This window comes from Labrus mixtus, chromosome 4 (genome assembly GCF_963584025.1).
Source record: "Labrus mixtus chromosome 4, fLabMix1.1, whole genome shotgun sequence".
Lineage (NCBI taxonomy): Eukaryota > Metazoa > Chordata > Actinopteri > Labriformes > Labridae > Labrus > Labrus mixtus.
In genome coordinates, this window is record NC_083615.1 from 11,020,696 (window position 1) to 11,036,105 (window position 15,410).

The 15,410-nt window shown below is 38.2% G+C and overlaps 1 protein-coding gene across 3 annotated transcripts; it reads right to left on the reverse strand.

The window, feature by feature from the left end:
- Window positions 1-1,984: 1,984 nt before the first annotated feature.
- Window positions 1,985-15,253, reverse strand: parvg (parvin, gamma). 3 transcript variants are annotated; one of them, XM_061035832.1, is made up of 14 exons: window positions 15,008-15,253; window positions 14,835-14,865; window positions 14,165-14,259; window positions 13,150-13,214; window positions 12,391-12,493; window positions 11,318-11,461; window positions 9,978-10,093; window positions 9,837-9,892; window positions 9,711-9,745; window positions 9,538-9,599; window positions 8,644-8,712; window positions 8,455-8,556; window positions 7,472-7,544; window positions 1,985-4,667 (listed from the first exon to the last, which is right to left on the reverse strand). In XM_061035832.1, exons 3-14 carry the CDS (start codon window positions 14,226-14,228, stop codon window positions 4,594-4,596), a joined length of 963 nt encoding a protein of 320 aa, XP_060891815.1. In that variant the 5' UTR covers window positions 14,229-14,259; window positions 14,835-14,865; window positions 15,008-15,253; the 3' UTR covers window positions 1,985-4,593. The 3 variants fall into 3 exon arrangements, with proteins under 3 accessions (XP_060891815.1, XP_060891814.1, XP_060891813.1); XM_061035831.1 differs by lacking the exon at window positions 14,835-14,865 and having other exon boundaries at window positions 14,165-14,277; XM_061035830.1 differs by lacking the exon at window positions 14,835-14,865 and having other exon boundaries at window positions 15,008-15,252.
- Between the last annotated feature and the right edge of the window lie 157 nt (window positions 15,254-15,410).

Below are 15,410 nucleotides of genomic sequence, written 5' to 3' on the forward strand. Positions count from 1 at the left end.
TTGTAATTTTGAAAAGTCACTCTAAATGAGGTGTCTATAAATGAGAAGAATGTGTTTTCTTTGGAGCAGATCAGATTGAATCCCTCAAACATTTTTCCTTAAATGAATCCTTGTTGCTTCAGATAGATCAGAAACTTGTGACAGACTAAGCTCTGACCTTTGTGCTGAAATGCATACAGTGGCTTGAATAAATGAATCTGCACTGACTGTCACTCAGGTGGAGTACACTAGTCATCATCACAAAGGATGAAAAATAATAATGTCATGTTTATCGATACTGGTTCGTTTTTCTGAATAATCACACACCCTTATCTTTATAATTTGGGTACTTGAATGAATGAATGAAAATATTCACAGGATTGACTCAGAACAAGGTATATGTAACAGTGTGGATCCCATTCATAGTAAATTAGAACACATTTAGATTAACAGGAAAGCAGATAAACGGCAAAGCTGAGTTATGTTAAGACTTCCAATCTTCATAAACAAATGAAAAATGAATAGGCAAGGCTTTTTAAATGACTCACTCCACTCTGCCTCATTATCGCCGCTTAACGGTTCACGTCCTTCCAGGCAGGGCGCATGCACAAGGCTTCTTTTCTTTTATTGCAACATGTGTAGACTCTGGATAATGACCAAGCAAGCTTGATACAGGAAGTCCCTGACCTCAAAACACATCATTTGATGAATATGAAGAAATATTTAATGTTTAATGTAACAACAATTTATGTGGGGAGGCTGAGGAGGTGAAGGTGGTTGGTGGTGATTGGTTGAAGAGTGTCTGTATGGACCGAGGTATGTAAGAAACAGCGAGGCAGCATGTAAAATGGATAGAGATGTAATATTAGTATTAAGTGATCAAACCTTAAAACACCATCCTGAACACTGCACTAAAAGCATCATGGACAAATATTCTATAATACTGTGAATTGTATCATCCCAAAAGTTCAGTATTCCTATTAATAAAGGCATTATACATGTGAAACATTCATGATTTATTGCACAAGTGCAATATTCTATATTTGATATTCTTAGTATTTATACAAGTGCAACATAAGATCTTGTTCTCTTTGAGCTCTACTTTGGCAGTGCGACAGATTTTCATTCTATAAACTTTTTACAACTGCTGCTATGTTTCTGATAAAATTGTCTTTAAGGTCTCATGTAACACTTGTCCTCGTGCTTTGTGCTGACTTCAGATCCAAGTCAGAATCCATGTCTACACTCTCGTGTTTGTGTCAAGCGTCTGCACATGTTAAAGAACTGCTGAAGCCTTGCAGGACTCTGATTCCTCTGATCAGGGTTTGCTGGTTGCTCCTCCTACCAGACTCAAAACTAAAGGACATCGTGCTCTAAAGGTCGGAGCTCTTTGGAGGTGTTTTCCACTGGAACTGAGGAGGAAAAAAACTGCTGAAGACCCATTTATTTCAACTGTCTGTTTCTTTCCATTATGTGTCTTATGTTGTATTTTATTTTCTGTTGCAATCTCTCTGGTTTGCCTTTTAATCTTTTATTGTGAAGCACTTTCTGACGTCTGTTCTTGCAAGGTGAAATATAAATAACTTTCCTGACTTACTTACAACTTACAGTTACTATAAACCTACTCTATTCTTTTCTACTATTTCAACTTTGAACAGGTTTAAATTCCTCTCATGGCGCACTGACTTGTGGTAGAATTTTTTTCCCCTTTCATTCCCACCTCGGCTCAAACTTATTCTCGTACTTTCTAACTTTGGTTGAGTGGATCTCCCGTGAGAAGTGCACAATGCTTTACGGCACGGCTTTCTGGCAGAAAGCCATGATGGAAAACTTCTCCCGTTACTGATCCTGGCTCAGTATTCTCATTACAAACACCATGGCAGAGGTTTGGAGACTGAAAAGGATGCTGCTGGAGGGAGCTAAGAGAGAAAAAGAGAGAGACGCAAGAAGCCAGACCGAAGTAAGTGCCAAAATGCAACAAAAAAAAAACACATCAATTCTTGCGTAATGTTGCCTTAAAATGCATAAAATGAGCACTTTACTACTTTATTGCTTTTTTCATGGTTTGACCAAGCACTACAGTGGATTTCATTTTCAACAATCAAATCCAGTTTACAGTCACCCTGGATAAGGAGCTCACAGGGTTTGTAAATTGGAAAAGAGAAGACCTCACTTTGATATCATATGACTTTAACTGTCAGCTGAAATGGTCAATGCACATGATGAACAAGAGCAACACACACCTCAATGTCTCTTTAAATCCCAACCTCCGTCTGTCCCCCTCTCTGCAGCAGCTATGATTTCACCTGACTGCAGAGCAAATTTTTATGCAAATTTTTTCAAATGTCAGGGGAAGGAAAAATAGTATTTTCCATCACCCTAGTAAGAAATATGCATAAATTGGCTTCCCTGAATGTCAACAAACACATTTGCAAGAAAACTGCAGGGAATCAAAAAGGGTGAAAGTGTCTGTTGTTACTGTTTAGCATTCCCCAAATTTGTATACAAATAACCCCAGGACACAAACAAAGAACTTCACTCTGCACAAACAGAACCAGACAACGAGGCAGTGGAAGACAGATACCATTAGTTTACACTCAGGCACTTTAAAGTTTCTACTTAGTTATCACTAATGGTGTCCATAAATTTGTAAAGATAATTAAGTGTATCTACCCAGCTTTGGTCCACTATTTATCGTGACAGTCCATTTGCAAAATATGCTTGAATTCAATCACATCCATTGTTTCATCCCCTCGTTAATCTCCGCTGCACTCTGCATGCTCGGGACATTGAGTGTCTAACAAATCAATGGCAAAACAAACAATTGCTCCAAAAAATGACAATTGCATTTAAATTCTCCAAAGAGAACAGTTCACAGACTCTCTGCACGAACGCGAAAGAAGCAGAAAAGACAAAAAAAAACAACACATTGTTTGCTGAGAAGTGGCAGCAAAGGACGGTTGCTTTCCAATAGCAGGAGTGAAAAGTAAAGAGAAAACATTGACAAATTTGTTTTTTGTGTGTTTTTTTTTTACATCTTTTCGAAACTAAAACTCTAACTTTCACAACCACTTCAAGCTGCAATTGGCCAGCTGTGTGTAGGTGTGAAAGGTTTGAACTTCTCTCACTGGCACCATTTTTTTTTTCATTCTTCACACAACCATTTCTTTCACCTTTGGAGTGAACAATCGAGTACAACACCATGAAGGTTTTCCGGGAGAGACTGTCTGAAAGCTGTCTGCTGTGTCTGCCAAAGGTTTGAACAATATCTCCATCCTCCTTATGACGGGAACCTTCTTCCTCTTTCAGGTATGAATGTTAAGAAAGTTTCAGGATTTTGATTTCAAAACACATTGAGCCCCTCACTATGATGCTGCACAGTCCAGCCGTCAGTTGTCTTTGCAATGTAGACGGTATTTTAACAGACCATGAAGGCAGAGCAAGACCAGAGAGTGGTACAAATGTTTTGGAAAATGCAGCCTGGAAATACAATTTTGATAAAGAGCCTCTGTACAAGCCACGGCCTCAAGATCTGGTAATGATGGAGAACCTGCCTTAGTTTGATTGCAATTAGCTGCATTTGTAAACCAATTTGCACCTCATTCAGCCATTAACACAAACATATTGATGTCAGAGAGCTAACCAGTTCTTATACGTACCCAGAGGGACACACACACGTGGAGAAGAGGAGCTGGGGGATCGAGCTGCTCCATCACCTGAGCCACTGCCATTGATTTCTTAATTAGTCACATTCACAACAAACTGATTGAGATTTTGAGATTGAGATTTACAGAATAAAATACAAATTGCTTTTCTTCCAGTCCACAGCAGGGTAACAGTAAATAAAATAAAATACACATATCTAAAAAGAAACTCCGATAAAAACAGCTCAACTAAAATAAAATCCCTCTCAAAATACTCAAAACAGTTTGTATAAAAAACAGCCAAGGTAAAGCAATTAGTGAGAACACAACTTTATATAGTTTACTTAAAGGTAGGGAATAAGTTGTTTTAACCCACAAGCACACTTTCTTCGCCAGCTTTGCCAGCTTTTCCTGGGTCATGTGACCATATAAGGAGTGTCACAAAATCATCATGGTAGAAAAAAAAGAAAAACGTTGCCAACTTTCAGTATGAATATCCAACATTGTAATGATGTATGTCTTAAAATAGAGACAGCACAAAACCATGCCTCTTGGTTTAAAATGTCTCATTTAATACTTTTTGGCCCTCTGTATCCTTGAAGGTCATCTGTAATAAGATGGTTTGTTGTAGGTCAACAGCAACAACAAAAAAAACATGGCAGATTTCTTCAGAATTAACGAGCAGATCCACTAATTGCAGCAATTAATTTGAAATGAATTGATGTTGCTGCCTGGGCTCTTAGACAACTATTGATTACGTTAAAACTTCTTATAATTACTTAGAGTTCTGGCATTTATATATTTTTTTTTCTATGGTGTAGCCCCAAATAGTTTTAAAAAAACAGTAAATTTAACCCTTTAAATATTCATTTGTTTAGTGTGACATAATTTGCCACAGTTAAGAAACACACACACTTCTTCTCTGTCTGTATTTCTCATTGCTGAGTTCCTCTTCACACATCCGTCCTCTTTACTTCCCTTTGTGCTTCTTGAACAGGGCGTACAGGATCTTCAAGGTGGCAGTGACGTCCTGAGAGACAATATCTGTCACATAAAACAAGGACATGGAGTGAGTATTTATAATGCACCATCAGCATCCAGTAAAGCCAGTGAAGCAGTGAGATACACGAGGACGCTTTTAGCAACATTAGCTAATAACTATTCTCACAATCCATCCGAACAAGTCATAGATCAGGATGACAAAATTAAATAAAAACACTGAATGGAAATTGAATTGAATCAATATGTCCTTGGTGAGACAACAAAATTGCTCTCAGTTGTGAGATGCACTAACTGAATGAATGTGACATAAAGATCGACTTCAGCACCACCTAACCTAATTTATGCATGCAAGCACGCTCCAGTTTTAGACCCGGATCCCTCATTCCATCACAGCAATTATGTGGGTAATTAAAAAGGCACTAAAAATGAATTGAATTAGCCACTTGCTCCTGGCTTAGATTAATTGTGCAGGTCCCTACATTAACAGTTATCATGTTGGGGATTTACTTCACGATTACGGGCGTCACGGCTGGCAGGCAATATGCTGGGGAAGTTTTGGTGATGGTGACAGCTCAGAGAGAAAACAGAACATCTTGTCGATAATGGATCTGGAGGCAGGAGAAGAAGATCCATTTGCTATTGATTGATTCACACACACACTTGAACCAGTTGCCAAATCGCACTGAGTCAGTCACTCTATCTTACTCTCTATCTCTTTTTTGATTTATTTACTCCACATGGGCACCCAAACATTACACCCACATGGGATTGTTGGACATCTCATTCCAAAAACCTTAAAATGGGCCTTAATGTTCTGCTGAAACTTATATAACCAGCCACTATTCTTCCAAACCGGCTGCAGAGTTTGGCTCCAGTTCATCTTCATGAGCATTAGTGAGGCTGTGAGGTGACTGTAGGTGATAAGTTCTGGCTCACTGTCAGCAATGCGGTTCATCCTAAAGGTGTCTGATGAGGGTGACGTCAGAGCTCGCTGCAGGCTGGTCAATCTGTTCTACCTCAAATTTAGATATGTGTTTGTTTTGAGCACTGCATGGAATAGCACAAGCTCTGACCCCCTGGTCCCTCTTCTATATTCAAACCCCTGAAACAATTTTATCAGTTACTAATACTTCAATATGGCTATGTAATTGCATTTCGGTTCAAATGGCTTCTCGTTTGTTTGCCACAAAATTGCCAAAGAAAAGTGCAACTGAGCTGCAAAAGGGACAAAATGTTTAAATTAAAGTTCATTCTGTCAATACTGAACAAGGCGCAGATGTCGAGTGCAAGACTCAGAGACAGGAAGTCAAATGAAAGGTGGTGTTCATTACACAGCAGGTCAGTAAGAACTGGTCAAATAAGTCCAAAAACAGGAAAAGGTCGGATCAAGAGCTTACAAAATGATGAGGGAATACTGTCACAAGAGTCCAAGATGAACTGTCACAGAAGGGAATAGAGACAATGAGACATAAGTGAAACACATATAGGGCAGGGCAGGTAATCAAGGTTTTCTCTTTGGCCATTTTTCTCTTTCCTACAAACGTAAACGGTGGGTCGCAATGTAGCTTTGCCTGGGGATCAGGTGCTACTGTACTATGGCTGGTTGTTGAAACACTGGAGCTCGGAACAATGTGATGTAAGCTTTAATCTTTGGTCAGATCTGATGTGAAGCCTCAGATTTACTTAGATCCTGACCTGCAGCTAATGAGCCACCCACATGCTTTTTACTTTTTGCCGCGAAGCCTCACTTTTGACCCTTTAATGCGGGTCGAGACAAGCTGATGTGCTAATGCCTCACTCGTTCACATAGATTGAACCTGACAGAAAGCTACTTATGACTTTAACTCACATATGTCACCTTTGATTCCAATGATAAAAGGTTTTTTGGTATTCATAAAACAAAGAAAAAAAAGTGTCCTATCTAACATAGATCTTGGTATTGTAGATTTTGCTGATACTTTGTTCCTTTTTGTTTGTATTTTCCTGTTGGGCCCTTTAAGAAAAAATGCCAAAAAAACAGAACCCTAATGCCCCAATCTCGCAAGGGGGTCAACACAAAAACCTCGTACTTAAATCTGCTAGTGATGTCATACTGCTCTCATTCAAACATTTATATCATAAATCATGAACCATTAGATGTCTATAACCGGCAGTCGCAGGTTGAAACTGACAATTTCAGCAGAGATATAGTGAGTATATTCCTGGGATCTGTCTGATAAGTGGGTGGTATACAGTGGCAGTGCTCATGAATACAGATAAGATATCTTCCTCCATTCAAACACACACGTGCGCACACACACACACACACACACACACACTGAGTAGATAAAGCTATGGCGGTGGGGTTGAATCCCCGTGTCTATCAGCCGGTACCAGAGTAACATTGTCCCCTTGAGACTGTCTCCCTCGCTGCTCCTCTCTAAATGAATGATGATGACCTCGGACTGAGCCAATCATCCGCAGAGATACTGAGACATGAGTCGCACTTATTCATATTCGGTGTGCAATTCCATCTCTCCCTCCAAAACACTGTGAAACCCACACTCCACCTAAAAATTAACTCAAACTACAGGGGCGACCCTCCACCTCCCCGCCTGACAAACTAACAGTTTCTGGCGTTTCCCCTGTCACACCGATAAATGCTCTTGAGTAGAGGATATCAGATTAATTACTTTGAAATCGCTGTCTCTGAACTGAAGTGTCTTTTCCCCTGCTGCAATTATTTTACTCACAAGCCTTCTGGATATTTTTTTTCATCCTCTGCCTGGCATTTTAATTCCAGTGAGGAAAATCTGTTGAAGACAAGGTGTGAGTGTGTATTTTGTGCACAGTGTGTATTTCCTCACCTTGTGGGTCAACGCTGGACATCTGGATGCCGATGTCATTGAGGAGGTCTAGAGCCAAGGTCACATTGTGAAGCTAGAGGTCAAAGAGAGAGATGAAAATATCAAGCATTAAAAATTAAAAACATTTTAAAAATCCACCCAAATTAGGACATTTCATCCGAAAGTTTCATCTATAGGTAGGTGCTATGCTTTTCTTATTATTTTTTTCTTACCTTAAACCTCAATATTTAACTGTAATACAGAGAGATAAGTTGTTTTCAGTTTAAAGAGTAACTTTGAAGATGTTTTAAATGTTTCACACCAAGTTCTACAGTATGCAGGCTGTAGTTGGCAAAATAATCTAATGTAACATATTAGCTTAAAGAAGGTGAAGGATTGTGTTAAACTTGAGTTCTGGCATCATAAACAATCAAAAAGAAATTTTAAAACACATTGTAGTCACATAACAATAGTGTAACACATAATCAAACATAATGCAATATTATCATTCATTATATGACATTACTACCCCCAGAATATTATTAATTTTTAAGCCGTTGAATAGTCTAATATGGACTTTCACAGTGTCTTTAGGGTCTTAGTAATTCATAAGCTCACTATATCAGTGATAAAAGAGTCATAACTTTTTCAAAGACTCATCTCATTGCTTCAAGTAAAGTAAGAAAGTAAGATCAAAGATATTATAAGTGAGCCATGGCACAGCAGTAATTATTCATCTACTTTTGAATGGGAACTGTAAAATATTAATTTTACCATAAAATACATTGTAATAAGCACAGTTTTGGATCAGGTTGCACTATAAATTTAGATTATTCTTTCCATTTTTTATGAATAAATACATTGCAAATGACATGACAGTCATCTGCAGAGTGGCGATGGTAAAGCTATACCAAATAAAGTTTAACTCAGGTGTGTGCTTCTCTGTCCTGTTATGCACTTCACTCACTAATGCGTGAGGAATCCATATTGAATCCATACTGTACCATCTCAGAGGGATTGACGGGGGTCAGGTTGAAGTCATGGAGAGGGATGAAGAAGCCCTCCAGCTGTCCAATGAGCAGCAGCAAAATCACCCCATCAGCAAACTAAAGGAAAAACACGGGAAAAACAAGGTGATATCATCTCGGGAAGAATATTGGGTTTTTTTTCTTTGAGTGTTTTTTTTTTTTTACCTGCTTTTCCATATCAGCCACCTGCAGACCCAGACTCAACATATTCTGGTTTACAAAGAGTAAGATGGCCTGAAAATGAAAAAAAACTGCAGTTAGGCAGTTTGAAATACAAAGTGGTTTTATTCAGCTGATATATTAAAGTAGTATTCTTGAAATAAGGCTGCTAGATAAGACTAATAACTGGTGATTTTAATTCAATTTATGTAAAAAGTAATATCAGTCTTTGAATCAAAGATTTAAGTGTTATTTTATGAGCACATTTTGCAATTCATATTCCTATTTTAATCTAATCATGAACTATTTTAATCTTAAATATGCAACAAACTCTTTAATTATTTTTGTTTATTTGTTACATTGTGTGTTTGCAAAATGCTGATTTTGATGCAAAATTACAGATGAAATCAAGAAAATGGTTTGATAGATAAAATGTTGTAGCAATACTGTTAAAAACGCAGAGGGAAGTGAGAAGCAAAGCAAAAATAAAAGCGTATGAACTTAGGCTCAGTATCAGAACGAATACACTAAATGTTGTTTCAAGGCTTTGCTTGCTTTTGCTATTTTTTCAGCTGCAGGAAGCTTACACACACAATAGAGGGGTTTTCAGATAAAAGGTTGCCGTTGACTCAATCAAAAACGGATGGTGCAGGACTGCATTATGTTTCTTTACAGGCTTATTTCTTCCACACAAAAAAAAGTGTGCAATAATAATAAAGAGGAAAAAAATTGGGTTGCATTTAATGAAAAAAACGTTTTAAAACCCCTGTAATAAGGAATCAACAAGACAAAATCAGATTTTGACAAAATCTGTCAAAATCATTTTATATTCCTCCTCCCTTGGAGACGAGAAACTTAACTCTGTAAACTACCTCAGTCTCCATCTCCTCCTCATTATACCTTCTTCACAGTGTTGACCTTGTGAGGCTCGAGCTTTAGCAGTTCCTCGATAGGATCTTCCCCTGGGTGACCAGACAGACACAACAGTGCGTTAAAACTGTTGTATAGGCTATAGAGTAGCTTGGATGACATCCAAAATGTCCCATCAGCTCAAGCTACCACTCTGTACTCACTCTCGGTATCCCTCTGGGAGTTTGAGCCAGCACCTCTGTCGAAACATAAAAATGTTGAAAAATACAAAATTTGAGGTGATTTTCTTTTACAGCATCAACCCAATCATAGGACAGAATTCTTCTCACCTCGCTCCTGTTAGGACCTCAGTCTGAACATCTGATTTTATTCCACTTTTAGTTACCTGGAAGAAAAACAAAATGAAGAAACTCCACAACTTTGTGTTTAATTTCACAGTGATAGGCATAGCAGTAATAACAAAAACTTACCTCCACAACTATAACTTCAACCTTTACATTTGGTGGTAAATCCAGCTCAGGCTGAAAACATCTCACCATGGCAACAAGCAGATGAATAGTGGCCAGAAGGTCTTTGTTGTGAATGACTGACAGGCAAACAGAGGAGAACAAAATACAATGAAAAAAAACCACACAACTAGCACTGTTATGACAGGCTCAAAACCTCACAGATGAGCGCAATGCAAGGTCAAAATAATCTGAGTCATATAAAGAAAGTAATATCTAACTTTTATTTTTTAATAAGGGATAATGTATAGTTGGGGTGTGGTGGGGGGTTTGGTTGTTAACATGGAATTGAACCCCAACAGCGGAGCAATATTTGCTTTTCTTAGTAACAGGCTGCTTTTGAGGGATATGTTGCTATGTTTAATCGGCCAATCTCAGAATCAAGTATTTAACACAGCCATGTAATAAAACTGATATTTCTAATTCCTTAGTTGGTCCAAACCAGACTGTATATGCTGCTATATAGTCTACAGTAGTCTTAGCCTACCAGATAGCACATTAGCAGTAAACCAATTCCTCACTAATATAATTGTTGGCTAGCTTACATTACTGCTACAGTACCTAGCATGTAACAATATAATGGTTAAGAACTGGAAGGATGCATACAATTACAAATTTGTGTTTTTAATGTCGGCCTAATATCCCTACAAAATGTAACTATGCACTTGTTGGCTAATTACTGCTAGCCAAGTATTTACACCTTTCTTTTTGTATCTGTAACACTAGGCCTACTGTAATTTAAGCTAGGAAGTACTTAAACTGAAGTCTAGCAGTAGCCTAATAAAAAAAATGTTGAAATATTGTTTTATCCAGAAATTTGACCCAATAGCTGCATTGTCACGGTTGTGTTAAGGTTTGCATTCAACCAATTCCTAGCTAATATTACTGTTGACTAGCAGTCAGGCAGTCAGTTGTGTGTGTTTTTTTAATGTTTTAACTTGATATTCTTGAAATATACCTCCAAATACAGTATCACTCTTCATTTCGACTTAGAGTTTGAGGTTGAGAAAATGAGAGCAGTATGAGTAGTGGGATATTGAATCCATAGGACTTCTGTCCTTTCAGAACATCATCCTATAACAACCTATTAGTAGGCCAATATAAAGGAAAAGTTATTTTGATCAAAACATAAGTCCATGAGTCAGTGAATTTTATCTCCACCATAATCCCCATCAGTTGGTTTAAGCTAACAAGGCACACTTGAGCTCGAAACAAACCCTGCTGTTATTTGAAGTCACTGCCAGAACAGAACATTTGTCCGCTTGTTGCTTTGTTTTTGAAACCATTTCAGCTGCATGACTCACGTGTGACGTTCCACTTGATCTGGCTGCTGTCCTGCAGGCCCAGTCTCTTGTCCAACTCCTCCAGGATCACCTCCAGTTTATGAATCTGAGCCTTGCTGGTCAGGGCCATTTCCTCCAGAGACAATTTTACACCAGCCAAACTGGCTGGAAATCAGGAAATTATTATGGAATGTGTTTTAGACATTAGAAATTACATCTTTTGGGAAAACTGCAAATGGAGGATCCTATGTTGTATAGCTGTATGTTTACTAAAAGTTTTGATCTATTAACTTTTTTTAAAGGTTAATTTTGGGGCTTTTTATGCCTTTATTAAGAAACAGGACAGTGGATAGAATCAGAAATACTGCAGAGAGAGATTGGGGAATGACATGTGAGAAAGGAGCCACAGGTCGGGTTCAAATCCAGGCCGCCAGCGTGGAGGACTACAGCCTCCTCAACTTTCAACTATGTACAGTGTCTTTGAGTACCCGAAAAGGGCTTTATAATAATAATTGTTTCATTATTGTTATAATTTTGAGCATTATTATAGGAACATAGGGAATCTGACACTGCTTCTGTATTGATCAGTGGCTGAAAAGACAACTGATACTGAAAACCCTAAGGGACAAGTATGAGGTAAAACAACATATTTGATAACTTAATAGCTTATATGTTTGCATTCAGCCGTTTCCTATCAAACATTACCATAAACCTGTTCAAATTAAATCTGCCTAAGCGTACTCACCTGTTTGTATTTGTTTTATTTAACACTAACAAATGGTAATGTTGGTAAGTTTATGCAGGAAGTGATACAATACCTTTTGTCTATAGGTAGCAAACCCTTTTTTACATGCTGTTTTGACATAAAACATGGTCTGATGTCATTCCAAAGTTTTGCTTGCCATTGTTTTTTCTTTTTGAAGTATAAAGTGTTTACAGTAAATAGTGAAGGGGTTTACCACTATCCACTGTGAAGAACTGCAAGGGAAGTCATTTCATAGTTGTCCTAAATTTATATACCGGTAAAGTGGAAAGCAATGATGATTTATATATCAGGGATAATAGTGTAATCATATAATTGTGTATTAACTCACACAGAAGGTGATGAAGTACCAGTCCATCGTACATATCCTCCTCCAGACTCTGAACCACTATGTGCTCTGGTTTCAAAGTGCTATTGATCCAATAAACCAATGCCTACCAACACACAATTCATCACACAGTCAGATGCATCAAACCCTTTCATCTGCCTGTCTACTTTTATTTTGTGCACCGAATGAAAAACAGCAGGAAACCTTGTTTGTTTTGATTATCTTTGTCAATTATGAAGAATGATATGCCCCGTAAGCTGATGGGAATGATGACAGATACAAAGCACTTCCCCAAAATAAGCAATATTTAATCAGTTTTATACCCCCAGCCTCTTGAGCCACAGGCTTACTGCATTAAATATTCATTTATTGCCACTTGCAACAATTGCATGAAGAACCTGCTCTGCCAATCATGTGCTTCATGTCATCAATGTGTTTTAAAGTTACATCCAGCAAACCCTGCTGAGTCCTTGTCCTGGCTCTTTGATGTGTTTACCATCACCTCTTATAAGCATGCTCATTAAAGTTTCACTGATCCTTCCACTTCTCTTTCTGTGTCAGTTATTATTCATGCTTTTCACTTCACAGATACATACATGCACGCTCTTTAATGTACTTCCTGTGTAGCATTGATCTCAAAGCCATTAAGGACTCACAGTGAGTCCAGCATGTGATACTCAGATCCAGGAGGATGATTATTATGTTGCAGCACAAGTTCAGACAAGGAAGGTTTAAATGTAAATTCAGATGTTTGTGTCTTACCTCCTTTAGTTTTTCCAGTTTGGGGTCATTTAAAGATGTTGGCTGAATCAGCTTTTGCTTTCCGCCTGTACAATAAAAACATTGATGAGACAGCCTTTTGTATTTTTTTACATATTTTGAATTCGCTCAAATGCATTTGCTACTAAACGTTGGTAAACCGATGCCACCCCGAGCATTGGTGAATGTATATTCTAGATAATATATAGTGGTTGGAGGGCTTGAGAGGCACAACATGATGGAATCTATTTACTGTTGTTTTGATCACTCATTATTATTATTTTGGTTTTAAAACCATCATCTTTCCTGTTCTGATAAATCACAGGAAGTGATTATCGACCATTAGGTAAACATGGAGTCCCAGCTTCAGAGCCAGATATTAAACACCAGGGACTGATGGAGACCAAACCATTAAGATGGAAATATGGACCCAACATTGATCTGGTTGATCGAATTAAGTTTTATAATGACCCTGATAATGATGTTGCTTATATAGGCTAGTTTATACGGTAAGTCAATGCTATCCAATAAAGGAGTTATTACAAGTTTAAGTACAGACAGATTTTAAACAATCAACCCTGTACCTCAAAATAAGGTTTTAGAAACTTGATGTTCATAGTGAGGGATACACAACGCAAGACAGTTCACTCACCAATGAATGAAAATTAATGGAAAAAGATGGCTGCTAAAAAACAGGAAAATATATCGAAAGGTGTTCAAATCAGTTAAATAGAAAAATTTTAGGCTAGTTTTAGCATGTTTCAGTTTAATGAATACCCCAAAACATGCAAATTATTAGATTTTCCTTTAAAGAAAAGCCTAGAGGCTGATTAAGAAGTCTAAATTAAATACATTTATGCAGTAAGGGCAGTAAGAGAAATGACAGCCTCCAGTCACCCTATCATAAGCTTACTTATGTAATCTGTAAATCTGTCCAAATCTTGATCAACTAACTGAAAATAATTTCAGGGTATCTGGAAATGATTACATGATTTTTAACAATTAACTGCATATATACCTTGAAAAGTATCAATGTCCACAGGCTCTTCTTCTTTGTGATAGTCAAAGATATCAGCCTCCATCACTTCTCCACGAGGTGAATTTTTTAACCACCTGTCAAAAGAAACAAACCTGCAGAGGATCAGCTGGGCTCTACCAGCTGAAAAGATGTGCTTTAAATATAAACCACAGAAGAATACGGGAACTCATTTCCCCATCAACAACCCGAGCAGAAAGTCTCTTTCTCTCAACAGGGGCTCTTTGACCTTGTTGCTCGACTCTCTGACCGGCAGAGAAAATGATGATTGCACTGCCTGGAGGCTTAAACTGCTGTGTGGAAATCTTCCAATTTTTGCTTTTCAGGTACAAAGGAAAACTTGTGCTCAACACAGATCTCTTTAGACTTTGGATTTGGATTCGAAAAGGGTTTTTCAAGTCTGTGGGTGTTCAGAAGTTTCACACGAGTCTAACTGAACTGGTCGAAAACTCGTCAAACTGGAAAAAAGTGTTTCCTCACTTCCTTTTTCTCGCTTTCAGATGCACACCTAACACCCATGACATCAAGTACTGTTGATCCCCACTGAACTGCCAGGAGCTGAACCTCTGCCTCTGAACATTTTCAATCACAAGGTTTGAGACAAAGCACCGCAAACTCACAAAGTAACACAGTTTGACAAAGCCGACGTGACCTGGAGCGTGTTGAGCTGTTGTTTCCTGGATCTGGGGGGGAGAGAAAAGCCTTGCTTAGCAGCTTCTCTTTTCCTGTGTGTTTAACGTGTGTGTGCGGCTTCCTTTTCCTGAGGTTGACAGTAACTTTCAAACAAGGTCATAAACAATAAAAGTGTTTCTGGAATAAGCTTACCTTTAGCACTCTGAGAGCAACTCGACAGAACGAGGTTGACGTGAGCTTGAATTGAGTTCCTGAACTGATGTCAAGTCCGCCAACTGTCACAACAGCGATGAAAGAAGCGGACTCAATCTGAATACAGCCTCATGTAAATTCTATCAGCACAAAAGGTCTGACTGCACTCAATTTCAAACTGTGGCTTTGAAAGAAAATAACATGTCACCGGGTCGAAAGGGAAGATAAGTACAAACGAGAGGATGTGGCGGAGAAGTAGAAGGCAGCATTTCCTCTTTTTGATACTGGCTTTGCACAGTGTTTTCTTATGAGGGCGTTTGTGTCCTGTGTCAGAAATCACATTTGAGGCTCTACTAATATGTTTGTGCCGACAGAAAGGGAAGATAGAAGTCTCTATGGTGCA

Excerpts from the sequence above, each read along its gene's own strand:
- parvg (XM_061035831.1), bottom strand. The coding sequence starts at position 14,228 with ATGGAGGCTGATATCTTTGACTATCACAAAGAAGAAGAGCCTGTGGAC. Across the intron at positions 8,713-9,537 it reads AGGTCAACACTGTGAAGAAG|GCCATCTTACTCTTTGTAAA; the intron begins GTATAATGAGGA and ends TTTCATTTTCAG. Across the intron at positions 7,545-8,454 it reads CCGTCAATCCCTCTGAGATG|CTTCACAATGTGACCTTGGC; the intron begins GTACAGTATGGA and ends TTTGACCTCTAG.